The 21,049-nt window shown below is 41.8% G+C and overlaps 1 protein-coding gene across 1 annotated transcript; it reads right to left on the bottom strand.

Moving 5' to 3' along the window:
* Window positions 1–3,384: 3,384 nt before the first annotated feature.
* Window positions 3,385–20,417, bottom strand: SLC15A1 (solute carrier family 15 member 1). The gene is made up of 18 exons (XM_075139618.1): window positions 20,297–20,417; window positions 19,947–20,053; window positions 17,963–18,024; window positions 16,714–16,796; window positions 15,511–15,597; window positions 14,363–14,452; window positions 13,055–13,099; window positions 12,929–12,961; window positions 12,715–12,803; window positions 11,442–11,523; window positions 9,822–9,947; window positions 8,314–8,463; window positions 7,844–7,893; window positions 7,149–7,256; window positions 6,912–7,008; window positions 6,332–6,478; window positions 4,896–5,003; window positions 3,385–3,573 (listed from the first exon to the last, which is right to left on the bottom strand). The coding sequence occupies exons 1-18, from the start codon at window positions 20,384–20,386 to the stop codon at window positions 3,385–3,387; spliced, it is 1,743 nt and encodes a 580-aa protein (XP_074995719.1). The 5' UTR covers window positions 20,387–20,417.
* Between the last annotated feature and the right edge of the window lie 632 nt (window positions 20,418–21,049).

The following is a 21,049-nucleotide window of genomic DNA, read 5'->3' as shown; positions in this document are numbered from 1 at the left end:
CTGCTGCAAGAGACTTTCTCCTAGCTCTTCACTGAGCTCTCTACACTTATGAAACACATACCCCAGCCAAAAAGGTGACAAACCAATTCTTACACGCTGCCCACTTTTCCCCTGACTGCCCCCCTTCACCCTGCCAGAAAGTCATTGCACCAGGATGCTGCTGAGAGCTTCCACGTGATGGGGTAGGTGCCAGCAGCAGGTAGCTGCCGATCCTCACGTAAGCCTCTTAAAACGTACTTGCGATTTGAACCGATTCAGGTAAGCACGTAGCTACTCTCTGAAAAACACAGGTCCTGTTTTGCTTATCTTCCTCTCCTCCCTCTCCCTCCTACGCAGTCAGATCAGCTGTTAAAATCCCCAGGACATGGATTGTGACTTGATATCCACCTGTGGGCATTAGGTATTTATGCAGAGCTTTGACTCAGATTAGGAATGAGCATGGGAAGGTGATAAAAATTTAACAGCAATAATGGAGAGTCCATTGAATTGTGAGCTCTCATGTTACCTTCTTACTGTGCTAAATTCCACAAAATCCTGTCCTGCAGTGGTGTCTCTAAGAGGAACAGCAGTGATTGAATTAGGCTGGAAATGGGGAATCCTTGATTGTCCTGAATCACCTCCTGGTGGAGTAGGATGATTTCAGTAGTTACCACTTCCCCTTTGATAATTTTGTCTCTTTCTCACTCTCTAAGGCATGATGCAGTTATTTTATTATCAATATTCTAACCTCTGCAAGGTGGTCAGTGATATTATGCTAAAGCACTGTGTCAAGGTATGAATGAAAAAGGTACAAGTAATTTGCAGAGTAACAGTATATATAGGTGGCTTACAATTGCTTCCAGGAATTTAATTCCAGGAATTAAAAAACCCAACAACTTTATATAGACGGTTGCCTAAAACTTTGTGCTGCTTATAGGCCCATTTTTCAAGAACAACAAATGGCAGGGCCTGGATTCATGTAGTTCACAGAATCTGACTTTGAACAGTTTTAAATGCCCTGGTCAAGTGTCATTAGGGTGAGCTAATGAGCAGTAGGAAAAACATGGAAGCTGTACAGTGTATTTGTAATATTAGTAAGCATACAGACATACACATTCCTGTATCTACCTGGCCAGACATGAGTGCAGATTTGATTACTAGAACAGGGTTCCATAATTCACTGCTCTTGCACTTTTTAAAAGGTTTTTGTTTGTTTGTTTTAAATAAGAACTGAAGTTAGAATGACCAACTGTTAATTCAATTGATTTCAGAGTAGCTTCTCTGTAACAGAAGAAGATATGCAAAAGGCCCTCTCAGCAGTCTGGAAGTCTAGACAGCAGCATCCAAAACTAAACACTGTCAGATTTAGAGGTTAACCTCACCTCTTTAATCCTCAAAACTAAGGGACTGAAAACACTTGATTCCAGCCTGAAGTCCAATTCCCTGCACATGGCTTCTAGTCATTCCCAGTCACAGCGATGCTGACAAGAGCTGCCCAGGTGTCTGTACAAGGTTCCCTGATTCTTTTCACATCAAATTTTGGATGAGAAGGCACATGGATATTTTAACTTTAATTACTTCAATCCCTGTTGAAAATGAAATAAAATCTCGTCGCATACTGCCTCACAGGGCTGAAGAGATGGGGGAGTTTGTTTTCTCCTCGTCAGAAAGCTTTCCCGTCTAATTTTACAGCATTAGTGGCTTTCTATGCATAAAACACATCTATTCATGTGGTAGACAAGTTAGTGGGTTTGCTAAAGCGCTAACTTCCAACAGCTTATGATATAAAAAAAAATAGACACATGACCTGCATATCAAAGGAAAAAAAGAAATGTTAAAATGCCTGGTATGGGCAAAATAGCGGACAGAAGGTGCTATCTTGTAGGGATATAGTTAAGAGACAATTTATTTTGCTTAACTTGCATGGCAAGGAAAGACTAGCTAGTCCACCACAAGTAAAGGTGGTGCAAAACCCCCTTAGCTCCTCAGAGGATGGCAGGGAGCCAGCTCCTCCTAGGGCTGTCCCAGGAAACCCTCAGTCCCATGGGCTGGGGGGCACCCAGCATCTTGAATCCATGGGAAAGGTTCTCTCTAGACACCCTTAGAGACCAATAGGAGTTCCTGCCCAGGATGCAGGGGAACAGCACTCCATTTCTAACTGTTTTCATGGGTGAGGGACTCCATTCTCTGTGCACGTGTGTACATGGAGGTCTGAGTGGCAGCAAATGGAGTGGGAACCAGGGGCCCATGCATCTGCAGTGCCAGCAACATGCACATCGATTGTATATGTATGTCTGTGTGATCACTTGCACATAGAAGCTGGACTTGCTGTAAAATAGGATAAGAGTATTGAAGACAGGCATCAAAGCAGCTGTAAGTCTGGCCAAGGTACTGGAGGGGCCAGGGAGACCAAGCCAGCCGCTGGAGAAAGCGTAGGATGTGAATCTAAATACAGGAATTGCCAAAACAATACGCAGACCACTGGCCTCTATAACATGGTCCACAGGGCTACAGAATCCTGTTAAGCAGCAAAATTCAGTTTTCCCTACTATGAATTTGACAGGTGTTACAGGCATATTAAGATAGAGAAGACTGACAGTGGTCCGTTAGCTTCAAGTGGTGGAGCACATACGAAGAAGCAGCAGAGAGGTGGTATCAAGTTTTGTTAACATGCAACTTTAAGTCATACTCTTGCATCACTTGCATTATTTTGTTACAACAAGAGTTTTATTGCTGTTGCTTATTCCAAATGTCATTTGCCATTGTCTGTTTACCTGAGTGGACACCTCATCAATACATTTAATTAAAAACATAACAGGAGTTAAAGGGGTAATTAACAGGCACATAAAGCATTGTATTACAGTGCATGTCCACATTACTGCCATGTGGAGCACAGACAGCATTTTAATCTGAGCAATGCTAGAGCTTTGCTCCCATTATCTGTAAGGAAGTACAAAAGAATTTAAGGCACCTGTAAGCTGCTGCTTTCAAGTAACAGTGAAGCTAGAGGGGTCATGCAGACAGCTTGGCTTCAATTACTATTTCTTGGCGATACTTGTTTCTTTCATGATATAAAATTGAAATACAGTATAAAAATACATCTTTTCATAGGGTCTAATAGTGCTGAGTGCAACTTCAATATTTTAGTGCTGTAGTATTTAAGCTTGAGGTACTTTAAGAGTGCAAATTCTGCTGGAGTTTCTTCAGGATACCATGTTCAGTACAAGAGAGACTAATCTTTTCATCTTGCTTCCCAAGAGAGGCTGCATTTAGAGTTAAAACAGTTTTTCTTAACCTCTCCCATTGGACATGTTATCCAGAGGTGTTACTGATACCCTGATTCCTCTTACTGCAGGGATAGTTAACGGGATACCATAATTTACAAACACTCCTTGAATCCACCTTTTACATGCGAGAGTCAGCTTCAGCTTGCTTTTCATAGACATCTTGATCCTTTTCGACTTGTTTCTTTTCTTCCTCATCAAACTGGGCTTCAATCTCATTTGGATCAATATAGGTATAAAAATAAGCCATGACAGCAAAAATGATGCAAACAGCCAACAGCAAGGCAGCAAACAGCACATATTCTGCCCACTGTAAAAAAAAAAAGTATAATTTATCCATCAATATTCGTTCCTCAAAAGAATTACACCTTTTTACTGTTTGCAAGGAATGAAGTTAATTCAGAATGTGAAACTGAGCACATGTAACAAGCACCATATGACTTAAGGACTAAGTATTAGATGTATATAACACATATTAAAGCAACTCGGAATTGAGGCCCTTTCAGCAGTTCCGCCTTCAAAGAAGAGACAAAAGCTCTATGAATGCTGGAAAGTTCTACAATATCCTCTTCCTGGAGGCATGGGAATGGAGCGAAAGCCTGAAAAGGAAACTCAGCCCCTCCTTTTGGTCAGGTAATCTCATTTTTCACCAGGCTGGCAGTGATCCTGCTTCCACTTAGGTCAGCAGTAAAAGTTTCTACTGACCACAGATCTGGGCAGAGAGCAAGACCAGGAACTTTGGTTTCAAAGTGCTATTTCCACCTGAAAAGCCTCAACAGCTCTATTTCATGCTCTTTCTGGTTAATTTAGCTGAAACCAGGACTGCCAGACCCGTTTCAAAGACAGGCTCTCCCCTCTCAAATATCCCTTTTGTTCATTAGGGAGTGCCACAGGTAGTCTGAGACAGTCTTGCCCAAGTGCTCTTCACCAGGAGAACCACAGCTTCCATGCCCCAAGGGGTGAGGTTTGAAACCAGCGGAGCCAGAAGAAGGGACATAGCAAGGCTGAGGTATACAGGTGAAGGTTCATTGGCAGCGAACAGAATTTTGGTAGGTTTTAATCCCATTAGTCTAGAATTTCAGCCCAAAAGTTCACAGCATTTCCACACCATGAGAAGCAATTTATTGCAGAGATGCTAGAAACTGCTGCTTGCAAGAGAAGGAGCCGGACAGAGCAAGAGTTAGGAGTGGCAAACAAAGACAAGAGGTAGAAACCTTTGTTGAAGTAGTATTTGTTGTTGTTTAAAGTTTAATTTGTGTATGTACATGTGCACACATATTGGGGAAGTGTTGGGGAAAAAGACCAACAAACTTTAGAATTGGCTCCAGAAGACAAGTTACCACCCTGTTGTCACAGCCATCAACACTAGTTTAAATCCAGATAGCTTATAAAAATTCATAACTCCGTTACTTATATACTCTAATGAGATTCAGTCAAGCACTAGTTCTACAACTGATTGCTACACTCTTGCAGCTAACACTGGCCTCCTACGTTCCAATTATAAATGCAAATCCACCACAATGCTGATGTTCAAGAGTTGTGGTTGAGGATTATCAGCCATGACTCCCCGCTGTATTAGAGCGGCTTTCTCATAGTGCAATATAAAAGCACGCCAATTGCTTGTGCGCTTACCTGCTCACTGAGTTTGGATGCTCCAGCCACGATAAGGACAATTATGTTACCGACAGCCACTGTTAGCAGCCATCCTGCCTGCAGCACTGCCTTCATATTGGATGGGGCCTATAAAAGTAAAAGGCACTTAAGTTTTAGTCGAACACTGCTATCACTTATTTTCTGATGTTTACTGCATTCTTTACATTATAACAAACACTGGTTCTGGGGGAGAGGGGGGATTTCTTGGGTAGGTTTTTTTTTTTTTAATTAAAAATTGCCAGAGAACTAAACAGTCCTGGGGAAGGCTTTGGGGAGCAAGAGATTACTAGTACTGACTATAACACCTTTTACTTTGTACACACTGAGTAACTAACAGGCACATTTTACATCTGACTCAGTCACACATGGTACACATTAAATGAAGAAATTGAGTGCATCATAGTCTATCAAGCCACATCTTATAATGTTCCCATCACTGCAGTTTATAGTCCCAGAATTAAGGGGAGAAATACACACAGTTAATACAAACTGGAGTTGGAAGACAAAGGAATTAAGAGTGTATAATTAAACCGCTGCTAAAGACTGTATGGAGGGAATTGGTGTGGAGATAAGGTGTCAGTACTTGTTCATTTTATATTTGAGGGCTCTCCGGTTTGCTTTTACAACAGCAGTACAGTTCCACTTAATTTCAACGGAAGGTCACATGTGAGAAGGAGATTTGAGGACTGGTGGTCGAGTCTTCAAAGGATATAACTCAGCATAGCTTCATGGAAAACACCGAATGCTACTGAAACAAGGCCAGCTTGCGCCAGCCTATAGTCCTACTAGGGAGCTCTGGAGGACATCATTGTTCAAACAAAGCAGCCATGCAGAACCACCACTTTGTCGTGGTTTAACCCCAGCCAAGTAAATAAACCCCATGCAGCCGCTCGCTGACCCCCTCTCCCCCCTCCAGTGGGATGGGGGAGAGAATCGGGAGGGCACAAGTAGGAAAGCTCCCAGGTTGAGATAAAAACAGTTTAATAATTGAAATAAAACGAAGTAGAACAGTAAGAACAACAAAGAGAACAACAGAATACACAAAGCAGACGATGCGCAATGCAACTGCTCACCAACCGCGTGTCACAAATGGGGGGCGAGGGCCCCCCCCCCGGGTTTTATACTGAGCATGACGTCACATGGTATAGAACACCCCATTGGCCAGCTGGGTCCACCACCCCGGCTGTGCTCCCCCTCCCGGTGCAAGCATCACCCAGCAACAGCCAAAGCATCAATGGGCCATCAACGCTCCTTTCACACCGAACCCAAAACACAGCACACCCCCAAACTACTGGGAAGAAAGTTAACTCTGTCCCAGCCGGAACCAGGACACACTTAAAGACAATAAGTCACAGAAGATCTTCTTTTGTACCAGGATTTTTAAAACAATGAGGGCTCTGAAGAGCAAAACCTACCTGTGAGTATGAAAACTCCAGCCCAGTGACAGAGAAGACGACTTCTGCAAGCGTAAGAATAAAATACTGCGGGATCTGCCAAGCCATATGGACTGTATTGGGTGGGATATCTTCAGAATATGTTACATTAAGAGTGTTTGCAGAACACTGGAAATTAAAAAAGCACATTAGGAACAGTGATAAATATTCTGTACACTAAAGGCACTCTAAGCAGTTCTATACCATCTCTATAATCACATATATACAAAGTTGTGGGTATGTAAGAAACATACGAAGCACTGCATGCCTAGTGATAAAGTAGTAGTTATTTTACAGCAGACTTCATGCAAGTCCTTAGTGTCTAAGGGCTAAAGATTTAAGGGCACTAGTGATGAACGTGAATTCCTGCATTATATCATTATCATACCCATCATTATTTTTATAGTTAATGATGTTTTTATGTTCTATTTAAACATACATATTCTATCATATGTGCAATTAAGGGCAAGAGGGATGATTCTACAAGTGGTTTTTTAATTAAAGAAAACATTGACATGGAAAGTAATTCTGTCTTGTCCATCCAACAGCACTGGCAACTCACCGTGTTAATTACAATTGTATAGGCACTGCCAAATCCAAATGCTCTTGAAATAACTGAACAAGGCATTGAATTTCTAATAACTGTAATATTATCTTTTCTGAAAAAGAAAAAACACAGTTCAGACCATAGGTATAGACAATTGTGTGTATTATATAAAATAAGAGTTCTACGTCCTTTTCCCAAGGACAAGTATGTCTGTCTTTAAGTGGTTAGATGTAGGTAAAGGAAAATGCTTACCTTCCTCCTGGAAAGAGGTTGTAATTACTGGCAGAAAGAGACTCCAGTGTTCCAAAAGAAGTGTCACCCATAGTGACGGTGATAGTATCGGGCAAATTGTTTATGAACCTTTAAAATGCGAGAGTGATGAAATACTACGAAAAATATGCATAAGTCAAAGAATACAGGTTTTACTTTTAATTATATACTGGCAGCACAACAAGTATCAAGTCTTCCCCTTTCATTTTTATCAGTTAACATTTTTGAAAGAATTCTAAATCTCTTGAAATGTGGCTAATGCAAAAAGCAACCTAGACCCACATCAGCCCACTGCCTGCTTAGGAGAAGCAAGCCTTTACTACAGCCAGTAACAAATACAACTGCAAATGGAAGATGCAGAAGAAAACCAGAGAAGTGGTAGGATACTTCTTACCCAAGATTAAAAAGGAGGTATAGACATGCAATCTGTGCTGGTTGTCTACAAAAAAAGTCTAGACAATGAAGCAAAACATGCACTTCCAATTTTACCCAAATTATACCCAAAGTAGATATGCAAGATAGCTTAGAGGGACCATGCCCCAGAGGTTCCTACACCCCCTAAACATCGAGTGAGGTGTCCAGCAAACAGATTTCCTACAGTATAGAAAGCAACGTTAAGCTAGAAGAGTCACTCAAGAGGCAGATTGAAGTCACAATAGGAGCAAAACGAACTCTACCTGATGAGATTATTTCCTTCTTCTGGTTTTGATGTGACATTGTCAAACAGCTGGTGGAAGAGATCATTATCAAGATAGTTTATTGGCATCAGTGAACAGCTTAAATGTGCACTATTAAATAGCAGTGAGAATTAAGAGAGCCTTCAGAGCAAGACTCCAGACCTTTCCTGTTAGGATCCTACTCAGATACAAGTCTCCTAGAAAACACTGTATGACCACACATTTAAGTCTTGCTGGCAGGATAATTGTCAAGTTAAATACTAAGTCGGTCATTTTTTACTTTTGTTTTTTAAACAACATCCTGCCCTGCTCTCTAGAGCTCACCAGTCTCACTGATACAGCAGAGAGGGGGAGAGACAGAAAACAAGACAAAGGAAAAGCTACTCAGAGTTTGTCCTCTCAGCTTCACACACTCCACGTAGGTAGTTGCCAAGACATTAATATATATTTTGGGAATTAAGCAGACTTACCAATTCAGCAACAATGTGTGTCGCATTATTTTTAACTCCAAGAGTATGACGGTTTTCCCCTGGCAACTCGATAACTTTAATTATATTTTTATTTCCAGAAGTTATGTTTAATGATCGCAACTGAGAAGTCTCAAATGTCATGTAGCCCGTCTACAAAGACAAATGAATTGCTATGAATTTCCATGCAACTGCATATTTGTCTACATCTTAGAGAGTGTTATGGACTCAGGGGGTCAGCAGTTTAAAGGGTTGTTACTGCTGAAGTGCCAGAGATCGTGAGCATCTCCCAACTCTCATTTTTGTTAGGTTTTCTACATCAAGCGCTAATTTCATTTATCATTATTTTTTATTAATTTCTTTCGATACACAAGCTTCAAAGTAACATGAGCTTCCCACAAGCATTATGGAATATATGTTATATTTTCCTGTGGATTTCTTGCTCCAGATAGATCAGGCTTACCACCACGTAAAATTCTGTTTAGCTACAGAGACAGCACTAGCATAAGATGCAGCATTTTCCAAATGGCAACACCTCCCAAGAGATGCAAATGCAAGCTGCATCTTTCCAGTTTCAGCATAACAGGAGTCATTACCAGTCACTATTACACGTCTTAAATATTCTAAAGATATTTCATCAGCATAAAATACTTAAAACATTAATAAACATGTTCATGTAGTACTAAAATAACCCTTTTGTTTTATAGGATTATAAAAAGCATTTTATAGTCCAAAACATCTGGATTATAAGACGTCTATAGTAGGGAGTGCAGCATTTTACACCCTTCATTTTCAGGCGTGCATCATGGTTATATCAATTCTACATCAGCATACAATTTGGGTGCCTTTATCTTCTCCTCACAGCTCAGTTTCATTGTGAGGCAAATTTGGAGGAGGATGAAAGAGGGTTTCTCCTCTCATATGGAAACAGGACTGCAGGCTATCATAGAACACACTTTGTAACATTCATTATTAAAAATGTCCATCAGCTCCACCATATTTTTCTGTCAATAGGGCTATCAAGGTTGTGCTGTAATAAAACCTGAAAAGGTTCTTTGACAGCAAAATCTGAAGCTTAATATATATGATGTAACCACAGAAAAAGCTCCCTGTTCAAGTAAGTGATCACTCACAGTAAGAGCAGTGATTTACTAGAGCTGAATGAACTTTTATTGAAGGAAGGGATGTTCTTGCTATTAAGAAATGACACTTTCTTAGCAAAAGTGAGATTTTCAATTAGTTCAAAATCACTATTAAGTTTCTTAATGTTTCTTGAAAAAACTCTTGCCAAAACAAACTAGTAGTACTTAGAGTATTGAAATAGTTACCATTTCTTCATTCACTGTGTTTTCAGTAAGAATTCCACAATACAAAAAAAAAAAAAATCTTTCAAATGAATAGAGAAAAAAAACTAGGAAAGAATCAACTTTGAACCATTAGTTAAGAACCACTTTGACTTACTCCATTAGATTTCTTTTTTAGCTTGCTATTCCCCATCTCCACTTACTTACCGACTCCATAGGCATTACATTCACACTCTGAAGTTGAGGTTCAAACTGAACTGTTGCACCATCAGTACCTAGATTTATTACTTTGATTTGGGATTGGCCAGCTGTAGGGAAAACTGGAAGAGTTTTCTGTAGGACAGAAAAAAGTAAAGTCAGTGCCCTATCCTAAGTCACATGGAAAAAGTACTATAATTACTATGATCTTAATTATCTCATGATGAAGATTAGCATTCGCCTGATGAGCCATGACTGTCAGAGGGATGCAACTTAAATAATGGGTTTTGTTACTAGTCTCACAAGCTGCCTTACTGCTGCCTCAGGAGAAAGCCTCTCATCCACAATGCCTCCGTGGCCAGATGTGGTTCCTCTTTGATCATGTCCTGCAGCATGCTGCCACTACCACAGCCACTCTGCAGTTCCAGGAATGGGCTTCTCCCACATACTATGGCAGCCTGGGTTCCTAAGTTTCTTTGTACCGTGTTCTGACTCATTCTCCCCCAGCACTGGTACTGCTGAACTGGGCAGAAGCATGTATGGGCACTGCCCGGTGTGATAGCCCAGAGAAGCTGAACTTCTGGAGACTCCGCTTCCCACCAGATCTAACAGTAAATAGCTTCTGCTCTTGCAGAGCATCAAGAGCTGCAAGAGTTGTGTCTATTTGAGTTCTACCTCAGCCTCTCCTCCCTTCCCATACTTTTGCCTGCTTCAATCTCTTTAGGTACATCCCACAACAAGAACAGGTCCATCTTCACCCTTTCTGCAGGAGATTCTTGTGCAACAGTCTGGGAAGTTACCAGCTTTATGAAGCTTCTGCCCAGTGCCAGTAGGTGTTTGTGCACAGCTCTGGCCTTCCGAACAGGGTATTTGAGGAGACAGCCTGGATGTGTCTGTACCAACTGAAGGCCAGATCCTCTCCTTTCAACTTCAAGAGGCAGAGTTGAATATAAAACTTGTTTTGCTGCTGGACCCAGGCGTTAAGGAGAGAATTCCTCATTCCTAACTAAAGTCATTTAAGAGTTGAGCATCTCACCTTGATAGTGCATGGTGACCGGCAGGCACCTCTAGAGAGCTATTCAGATCTTGGGATGCAATGGATCACCTCCCAGAGGTGCTGCTGACTCCCCAGTTATAGGGGAAACCTACATCTGGTTCAGGCATCTCACCTCCCTTTGGGGCAAGGAAGGTTAGGTGTGATGCATCCGGCCTTAACCAGGTATCATCTCTGCTCACGCTGTGATGAGGCTTCCCAGACTGTGGCCTGTCACACTTCACTTCCAGTTTAAATATCAGAAGACATCGGAGATACAAAGCAGCTCCCTGGTAGGCTAAGCAAATCTCTTGTTTTCAGCTTTTAATCTCAGTTTAAAGACTTGGGTTGCCTTTGGTATGTGATTTATGTTAATGGCAGATGAGATGGGTTTTTTTTGCAGGATGGTGTTCATAGCTAGTTAATTTTATTAAAGCATATTGCAATAGTGTGATTAGCATAATATTTGCCCTCCCTCTACTTCTGTGCTCATATGCTTTCTTCCGAATTTAGGAGTCTTGGTTCATTTTCACCTTAAACACACTTTGTTCTGTATTAACAACTAAATATTAATACTTGCATGTGGCTGAACTTACATCTATTTGCACTTGCAAAAGGGCAGCAGCAACAAAAGCCAAAGATGCAAGGAACATACCAACAGTGATCTTCCTCAGGGGCCTAGTACAGCAAGAAAACACATACATGAGTTATAAGACAAATACTAATTCAAAGCTTCAGCTGTTAGTTGCTTTCTTTCCACAGTGGGAAACTCAAATGGCCACAACTAGCACGTTATCACCATCTGAAGGGCTGATGTTGTTGCAGAAATTGTTCTGCTAAGCTGGGTGCCTGAATTCATAGTTACACTCTCAGGAAATATATCTTTCCTGCAGCACCTTAATAACCTCTTACTCTGCATCTGCTGGGCTCAAACATTGGCTGAATTATTAGGTTTCTGGAAAAGTCTGATCTGCAGGAAGAAAAAAAAAAACAATCTGGCATGGCTGTTAGCTTTAAAACAATGAAAAGACAAGAAGTTATGCCTTTTAGAAAAGGATAACAACTTGTGTCTATATTGCTATGTTTAAATCAAAACAATATTGAATAGAAAAAGTTGAGGAAGTATGTTGAATTAGAAGACAGCTACTGACATTCAGGTAAGCTGTAAGAGTAAATTTAAGGTAGATATCTTATTTATGGTATCATTTGTCAGATGTAGAGTGTCCACAAATGAATGTCTGTTTCCAGCACAGCACACTCCCCAAATTTTCCATAACTAGATGGAAAAACAGCATTGCAGCTTAGCCCTATAGGAATTGTTTTAAGAACTATATTCTCCTCTGCCCCTCCAACTTGCAGGTGCCAGCCACTTAGTTGCCACCATTAAAAATTATGTGCAAATGCCCTCTGAAACTACACCTAGAAGTATCCAGTGAGCCAGACTCCTCACTGGACCGAAGAGGAAACACATCTCGTCTCAGGTAGTTTTAAGCCCAAAACGTGACGCATGCTAAGGACGTATGTTTTATTTCTACTTCTTATACTTTGGGAGGGAGAGGGCACAGACATGGGGAACTGGAAAACAGTGAACAGCATCTCTCCTGCAGTCAAAAGATTTTGCCCTTAACTGGAAAATATTGTTACTTTGCTATGAGAGTCTTTTCCTCTAGTCTGTGGTGCCTGTTCATACCACTTGCAGAGTCCTATGGTTTTTTACATTTTCATTTGCTTAAAATATTAACTCCATTTTAAATACACTACTTTCTCTTTAGCTGAACACTTGCTCTTGTTACATTAGGGCTGAAAGAGCTGTTTAAATAAACCACTAAAATGAGCCTCTGTTGAAGTCAGATAAGTACATCAACTTACGTAAAATTGATCTTGCATTTCTTGATTAAAGGATAAATCACAGCATCTACAACTGGGACCATTACAATAATCAGGATGGGATTCACAGTCTGTTGAATATGAACATAAGAAGGGAAAAAATTAAGTATTTTTCAAAGTCCTTTTTTAAATTAAGGGCAATTTATGTATAATCTTTGGGAAGTACTTAGAATTGTCAGACAGAAGATTACTGTACCTGCATTTGGTCTGGCTGAATCTGAATAGCTCCCTGGTGAAAAAAGATAAATAGGTTTTAATATTATGACAACAAATAACAAGTAAATGTTAATTAAGAAACAAAAGGCAATAAAAAGTAACCTACAAAATTCCCATCCATTGTTGTGGCTTGCAGTGTCCATCTTGACCCCTTAACAAAAGAAGAGAAGGTTAAATGCCACAGTAAATCAATCTTCCAAAGTTCCTCTTGAATTGTTTTTATACGTCAAGTGATGGGAAAGACATGCAATATCATAAAAAAAAGAAAACTAGCTTGCTATGGGAGCATTCTTACTCTGCAGTGTAAACATTTGAACAAAGCGATCCTCGTGGCTCATTTCTCTTTATTTACTAGTTTCGTGAAACAGAGTGGAAAATAATTTAGATGCAGAGACTAGCCGGAGAGATGGCAGGGACACCCTGCGCAGAGCACTGCCGCGTGCTGTGCACGGAAGCCACCCCAGCGCCTTTCTGCTGCCTGCCTGAGCCCCAGCACCCCACACCACGGACCTGCCCGACCTTCCTTCACGCCGCCAAGCCGGGGCTGGCCGGCCTTGAGCCCTCTGCCCAGAAAACCTGCCTAGAGCTGGGTCAAGCAGGGCCGGCTTTCAGCCTGAGCCCAGGGTGAGACAAGAACGTGCATTGCTTCACCTGTGGCGAGAGCCTTTAACCACCCGTGATGTACCGCTGGGAGATGCGATAGTTATTATTCGTGTAATGAGTATTTAGTTCTGAATTTCACAGTGGGGTTGCCTATTTGTAAGAGGTCACACTGACTGGTCCAGTAGCAGTGAGCTGTAACTAAGCAGCACGATCCAGGCAATCTGGACCAAACCTCCTACACCCTGCCTTGGATAAAGCTTTCAGCCCCTGGTTCTCTCAAATACACTCCTAAATTCATATTTCATCACTTAACTCTGAAAGCTGCTTTCATGAGTCCTGAGCACTCAGTCCACCGAGTGAAGGGGAATTAGAGGCTTATACTTATGCTGGAAGGTGTGAGGTATTTACCACAAGTTTGAGTGATTAAGCCGGCTGGCATCCAGCTCATTTCATCCCAGATTCTCCAGAGCATTTACACTAGGAGTCCTCATTGCATCTCCCAACTGAGAGTGAAAGAGTTAGAACTAAGAAAGCCTTAAATTACCATTTCATCCTCTGAGTCCTGGCTGATACAAGATTTGTCACTGCATCAGTCCTGGGCATGTCCAGATAAACTGAGTTTCCCCTGGCTGCAGAACATTCCGTACTAACGTGACTCAATAACTATCCCTTCACATTAGAACCAGGTTAAAAAACTTGCAAAGAATTAGTTTCCACCCTCATATAGGCGCCTTTTATGTCTGGTGACCTCAGAGTATATAGAGTGACGTGGTACAGCCCTAATTGCTAAGCCAAACAATTTCTACTTTACCTGCTGGTCAAAAAGCGCCCAGAACATGGGGAGAGGGATGTAAAGGAAAAGCACCTTCAACACCACCTTAGTCTGAGCAATCAGTCGTTTCTGCAGCAAACGAGAATTACACAAGAGGAATTAGTCAAAAAAAAAAAAAAAAAGAGACACAGTTGCAGCCTGCTATTTGCAGCACGGCAACAGGTAAAGACACATTGTGTAATGTTTACCCACGTCCTGAACTTTGTAAGTTGTGGGTACTTCTGCTGATTTCTTTAAAAGGCACGAGGACTGCCTATGGGTGTGGGAAGGGCTGCCGGTTAAAGGTGACATCGATATCAGAGAAACCTGCATCTCTGGGCATATATACTGATGACAATATGAGATTTAGCACTTAGTGCTGCTTTATGTTTCCAGGAAGGAGGTATTTGAATGACAGGTGACGGAGGAATGCATTTCACACATGAAAAATGCATATAGGCAAAAGGAAAATAAAAGGGACAGGCTAAGGTTTGTGCTGCTCTTGACAACAGGGCAGGGTAGATAGGAGGCAAGGGACATGGCTGGGGACTATGGGACACAAGGCTTTCAGAGTCACGGGAATGAGCTTGTACTGAGGCTGGGGGATGTTGTGGTTATCCATTTAAACTGAAATTCCTAAGCGTAATTCTGCAGTTTGATCCCAAGACAAGCGTTACAGCCCTGGGCATTAACCATGACACTCAACACCATGCCCATATTTCCCTTCTGCAGTCATTAAACCAACATATTTCTGTTTGAAGTTGGTTTTGAAGCTGGTTTACTGAGAGAAACAAAAAGTTGACAGGGATAATGCTTGCTATTTTACTAATTCAAAAACTAACAGGTGCTTGTATTTTTTCAACAAGGGAAATAGTCTTGTCTTCATCTCCCCCCCGAATTTCCCCTATGGGCACCCTATGATCACACAGAGCATTGACTCATACACAGCTCTGCTTTCTCCCACAGGAGCTGGGGTGGTAACCTGCAATCCCAGGGGAGCACTGAGGTTTGGCCAGACCATTAGCTTCTAAACGATTGAGAGGCCCAAAACCATTTGCCCAGCGTTTGAGGCAATGGATCAGAGCAGACAGAAGAGAAGCTGAGAGTCGGGGGATGGCCCGGCACAGGAGTGCTCACGCAGTACGTACGTCATACTTCTCACTCGCCCAGTCTAGCCAGTGCTCTCTCTTGGGGAACTCCTTGCTGCGATGCCGAAACCGGTTTTTGATGGCAAACTGAGAAGAAACAGAATTTTGGTTAATGGCATTCCAAATATTTGTAATGCTATAAGCTGTTTTGTCATTAAAGATGACTCCTGCTTTAGAGGATGCTAGAAGTGACTTCTGTTAACTGCTCTAGGCATCTAACGGAATATATGCATTTAAGGCCTCACACTGTGTATCCGGTGGAGCGTGTATCTGGGATCAGGTGAACCAAACAGCTCAGAGTAGGCTCTCTCAATGTGGGCTGTTGTTAGGAACTTGAAGAGCTGCCTACTGCAGACAATACAACAATAAATAGAAGAACGCCATATGCACGGGTTTGCAGAGCTGAATGGCTGCAAGATCACATTTCACTATGAGAAGCTGCATCTTGTAGATATTCCTCATACCTTGACACTGAATATACACAAATATAGTCCTGAAGAACTCCTAAGACTTTCTGCATGGAATAACATGCAAGGCTGAGCTGGGCCTTAGGGGCAGAACTCTAAGCAATGGCCAAAGCCACCTGTAGAGATTTGGTTTTGACAATGCTTACAAGACAAGCAATGGCCTGGGCTATAACAAGCTGGCAGGCCTGCATGGAGAAGGAAGCAGCCCATAAATGAAGAAATCCCCTGATCTCAAAGTTGGGACATGCAGTGCTACTCATGCAGATTTAGCTCCCTTCCTTGCAGGCTTGCACTGATGTGTAACCCCCTGACCTCCCTAATACAGTAGGGATCTATATACCTCTGCATTGTAAATAACATTCTTTTAATAAACAATACATTTCTGCTGATAGGAGCTACTAGTAGCTCTGTTCTTGACTCAGGTCAAGGCATGTTTATCTCGTCCTACAGGGCTACATAAAGGTACACAAATGAGGAAGGAATCATTCCCAGATGTTGGGATAAGCTTTTACACATTGCTGACATCTTACTTTGTTTCCTTTCTGTATAAATTCAGATATAATCCAAGATATAGATAAATAAAAAGGCAATCTGTAAATCTGGAAGTGTCAGTAAGAAGTCTTCTGTAAAGAAAAAGTCAAAGAATTCAGAAGCTTTCCTCATATTATGACAGGCTGTGCACTGAACAGCTTTAAAAGTTGCTGTCAGGGTTTTGGGGAATACAAATAGTACTTACTGCAATGCATTTGGAAACTTGAATCATTACATTGCCTTGAGGTTGAACTTTCTTGTACATCCTGCTTCCGATTATGAACACAACTACAATACACAAACAGAAAGCAACTCAGGATAAATTGAAAATCGTGGCAAATTTGGTATGGAGTTACATCAGGGTGGGAATAAGCCTCCTAAGGAGCAATGAATGTGCCTACTGGCATGTTATCATACAGTAAAAGAAATCAAATCAATACCAGCAGGTTGCTACTATTGAAGACAAAGGACTAAATCCGGAAACTCTTAGGGCAAGTCCTCAGTGGGACATTAATTGAGGTTTAATTGAGCTATAGTCAAAACAAGGACCTCTGAGGACCTTGGCTCTGGCCTTGCTGTACCAGATTAAGACAGCTTTACAGGCTCCTTTTCAGGAGTCCGGGACCTTGCAGCAGGGACACGTGAGGCTCTGCCTGAACGGCAGGACTCTCCGGGGTGTCCTCAGCTCCCTCGCCCAGGCACGTTCCCCAGCCTCGCCCTCCCACGTGCGGGGCAGGACATGGGCAAACCCTCGCAGCCGCCGTCCGCCCTGGGTTGGGTGCACAGGTAAGACGGGGTCACCGGTAGCTGGAAGCCCACCCTGGGTGGGTTCCTGATCAGGACCACGAGGGGCCAAACCACAAGGGACGCTGTGCTACACGCTGGCCACAGCATTCCAAAAAGTCCCCGCCCCCCCCCTCCTCCCCCCGCAAGTCTCTTGGTCTTTGTGCTGCAGCAGAAAAGCTCGGGGAGTGACCCGTAGTGCAGCTAGTAAAAAAACCAGGTGTTTGAGAAATACTGACACACCAGCATGGCATTTCTCCAGTGCAGGGACAATCACCTTATGCAGTTGACTATCCTGGACTACAGACAGTTTCCAAAAAACCCACGTTTTCTCAGAACTCTCACACTACATTCAAAAGATCTTATTTCTACACCCCAGTAGTCCAAGAAACATAGACAGTAAATCACATAATGTACAAAATTTAATAGTATATTTGTGCCTCTCCCCAGCCCCATCGGTCTCTCCTTGTAAATCAGTCTCTTCTGTAAAGGTGAGCGCTTCAGGTTAATCCCACCCCCAAGAAAAAATTTAAGTCAAAAATTGCAGAAACGATCAGGTATCAGTAGGAGTTGATACCTGGAGATTTCTACCACCTTCTCATTATTCTGAGATCATTATCATCTAATCATATCTGAAACTGAGGCAGCAAGATGGAAACAGTTCCACTTACCCAAGGCCACAGCCATGAGGGCAGCAGGAACTCCAAAAGCTAGTGGGTAGCATCGCTGTTTGCTATGAATGCCACACTCTTGAGCTGAAGTACAAAGTAACATTAGATAAGAGTCCCAGTCAGCACTGCCAGTATTTTACATAGGGTTTCTGTTCTTTGCATTCATTGTTGACTCAAGGGAAAAAAAAAAATCTCTGCTGATGTTGACAGAGTGGATGATCAGTATCAAACTTATCTTTCATTATCGAAAAGGGGAATTATGTATCACAAAAATCACAGAATGGTTGAGGTTGGAAGGGACCTTTGGATGTCATCTGGTCCAACCCCCCTGCTCAAGCAGGGCCACCTAGAGCTGGTTGCCCAGGACCATGTCCAGGTGGATTTTGAATATCTCCAAGGATGGAGACTCCACAACCTCTCTGGACAACCTGTGTCAGTGCTCAGTCACCCTCTCAGTGACAAAGTGTTTCCTGATGTTCAGAGGGCACCTCCCGTGTTTCCGTTTGTGCCCATTGCCTCTGGTCCTGTCACTGGGCACCACTGAGCAGAGCCTGGCTGCGTCCTCTTTGCGCCCTCCCTTCAGGTATTTATATACATTGATGAGATCCCCCCGAGCCTTCTCTTCTCCAGGCTGAACAGTCCCAGGTCTCTCAGCCTCTCCTGATAGGAGACTTGCATTTGGCTTTACACTGAGGAGTGAAGAATCCTACTAGAATGGTCAAATGCACGTTCTTGGTGAGAAAGGAACTAGATTACAAAAGTTTTGGGACAAGTTCATAAACAAAGATATAAGTATAAGAAGTGTAGCTTGTTGAAAAAAAATTCTCAAACACCACACACCCCCCCAGCAGTAGTCAGTGATTTGACTTTTTAAGCTTCATGCGTACATCCTGAAATGATGCTCAGCATGTGGACATAGCTATTAACCGGGAAAAGTAAACGACTAAACAAAATTACTATGTTTTTCACCATACTGCTAAAAGGAGAATTCGAGAGTTTGATTTGAAAAAAAATATTAGCTTGCAGCTAACTATTGTTTTGATTTAGTTGTATTAGCCTTTTAGTTAAACCTTTATAAGATGTAATGGTATCACTTTGCTCAGCTCAGTTTGTCTGTTTTTCCAAGGTAGTTTTCACCCTGTATCAGCATGGAAGCAAACTACATGTTATGCCGTATGCATATCTCTTTCAGTTTTGGGAAAGGATAGAATTTGCATTAAGCAAACATCTAAAATGCTTCTACACAGTCTGTTTCAGTCAAGAAATCCAAAGGCCAGAATTTCAGCCCGGTGCTTTAGGGTTATTCCAGAACTTGCATGCTGTTTTCTTTCTTTTGAGAAAAACAGCCTTCCTCAAACTCCTGCCAAGCACATCCACACAGCACCATCTGTGTAAGCTTGCAATGAAAATCCACGCACATATGGATCAGCGAATTGTTTGCTTTTTGTTTATGATCACGCTATTGGTTATAAGCAGAAGAGAAAATAACTTTCTCCTTTAACTATATGAAAAACGTGATTTACTTTGTCACATGGATAAACATGTTCCCATGTGCATAGATGCTTCTGTACTTTGCATGGGCACACTTCAGAATGGTCTCTACTTCCAGAGTAAAGGGTTCGCGCTTCCCCCCTTTCCTTCCCAGCAAACAGTACAACTCTTTCTTGCGTGATGGTTTTAAAGGCATTGGAAGAGGTGCCACATTTGTACCTCCATGGAATTAAACATGCATTAGGCATACAAGTTGATGGCTTCAGCCTGTCTCTTCAGATCTAGGACTTCTGATCCTAAAGGCAATTCAGATCTCAAACCGGCTTGTTTTTGACAGTACCTCACCTGTGAGAAGTTGGATGACGTACATGAAAACTTGAAGACTATTTGCCAGGTAACTCCACAAGGAGTCAAAGAACAGACCATTCATTTAAACCTAACTGGACTGCAATCCAACACTCATCCTTTACTGATGTTTAACTATTTTATAAACAGATGTGTGGCCTTACCTCTGAGAATTGGCGTGATTATAGTAGATAGGAGACTTCCGGCATTAATGGACAAATAAAAGATAGAGAAGAATCTAGTTCTTTGTTTTTCCTACAGTAAAAACAAAAAGATGTTTAGAAAGGCTTAGCCAGAACCACGCTGATCAGCCTAGATTGAACAATCAGCAGCTCTGTTCGCACAGTTCAAGACAAATAGTTATCTAGCTCCTTCTTCAGCTACTCAGGAAACACTACAGTAATGCACATGTCTGAACACGTATATTATTAGATTATTATAACAGTCAAACATTAGTAAGAGTATCTGTACGATTGAAAATCTGGAAGATGTTGTTACCTGATCATCTTCAAACTGATCTCCACCAAACGCAGCCACACAAGGTTTGATCCCACCAGTACCAAGTGCAATGAGGATCAAGCCAACCATGGACAGGGCACTGGAACAAAGTAGAAAAGAGAAAAAGGAAAAAAAAAAATCACTTTGCTTTCCTACTTAAAGCGTACGCAAGAGACTGATTGCAAGACAGTTGAAATTCAAGTAGCATCAATTTAAGGCTTAAGTTGTCCCACCCCTTCATCAACCTGGAAAAAACCCATGGACAAGGCAACTCACATGTGCAGTGATACATTATCGGGAGAGCCATCCCGGTTGTGATCCGTCAGGTCATTTACGGAGCTCACAGCCATGATTGCCTGCCCAATCGTATAGACAATGGACAGGGAGATAATGGTCCTGTTATAAAGGGAGGAGGTAAGTTTTTAGATACGTTAACACAATTACACACATATACATACACACACAGATAATGCAGGCTTTTGCTCACTTCAAAGATGCTTAGTAAACAAGCATAATTAACAGATACGACAAGTTATGGACTCAGCTTATTACAAGCTATGTAAAAATCTGTCCACATACCTCTGTCACAATATTTCTATTCTGTTTATTTTTTTTACTATTATTATTTTAGCTAGCCTTGTTTAATTAAGCAAGGCAAGATGACAAATGGATTCTGTAGATATCACCAGGTCACGGGAGATATTTAAATATCTTCAATGGTTGCCTTTTGAATAACCAACTTGAGAATGCCAT

The sequence above is a fragment of the Calonectris borealis genome, chromosome 1 (genome assembly GCF_964195595.1).
Source record: "Calonectris borealis chromosome 1, bCalBor7.hap1.2, whole genome shotgun sequence".
In the NCBI taxonomy this organism is placed as follows: Eukaryota; Metazoa; Chordata; class Aves; order Procellariiformes; family Procellariidae; genus Calonectris; species Calonectris borealis.
This window is presented reverse-complemented; position numbering and strand designations above follow the sequence as displayed.

Excerpts from the sequence above, each read along its gene's own strand:
- SLC15A1 (XM_075139618.1), bottom strand. The coding sequence starts at position 20,386 with ATGGTTGGCTTGATCCTCATTGCACTTGGTACTGGTGGGATCAAACCT. Across the intron at positions 7,894-8,313 it reads CACACATTGTTGCTGAATTG|CTGTTTGACAATGTCACATC; the intron begins GTAAGTCTGCTT and ends CTCTTCCACCAG. Across the intron at positions 6,479-6,911 it reads ATACAATTGTAATTAACACG|TGTTCTGCAAACACTCTTAA; the intron begins GTGAGTTGCCAG and ends TTTAATTTCCAG.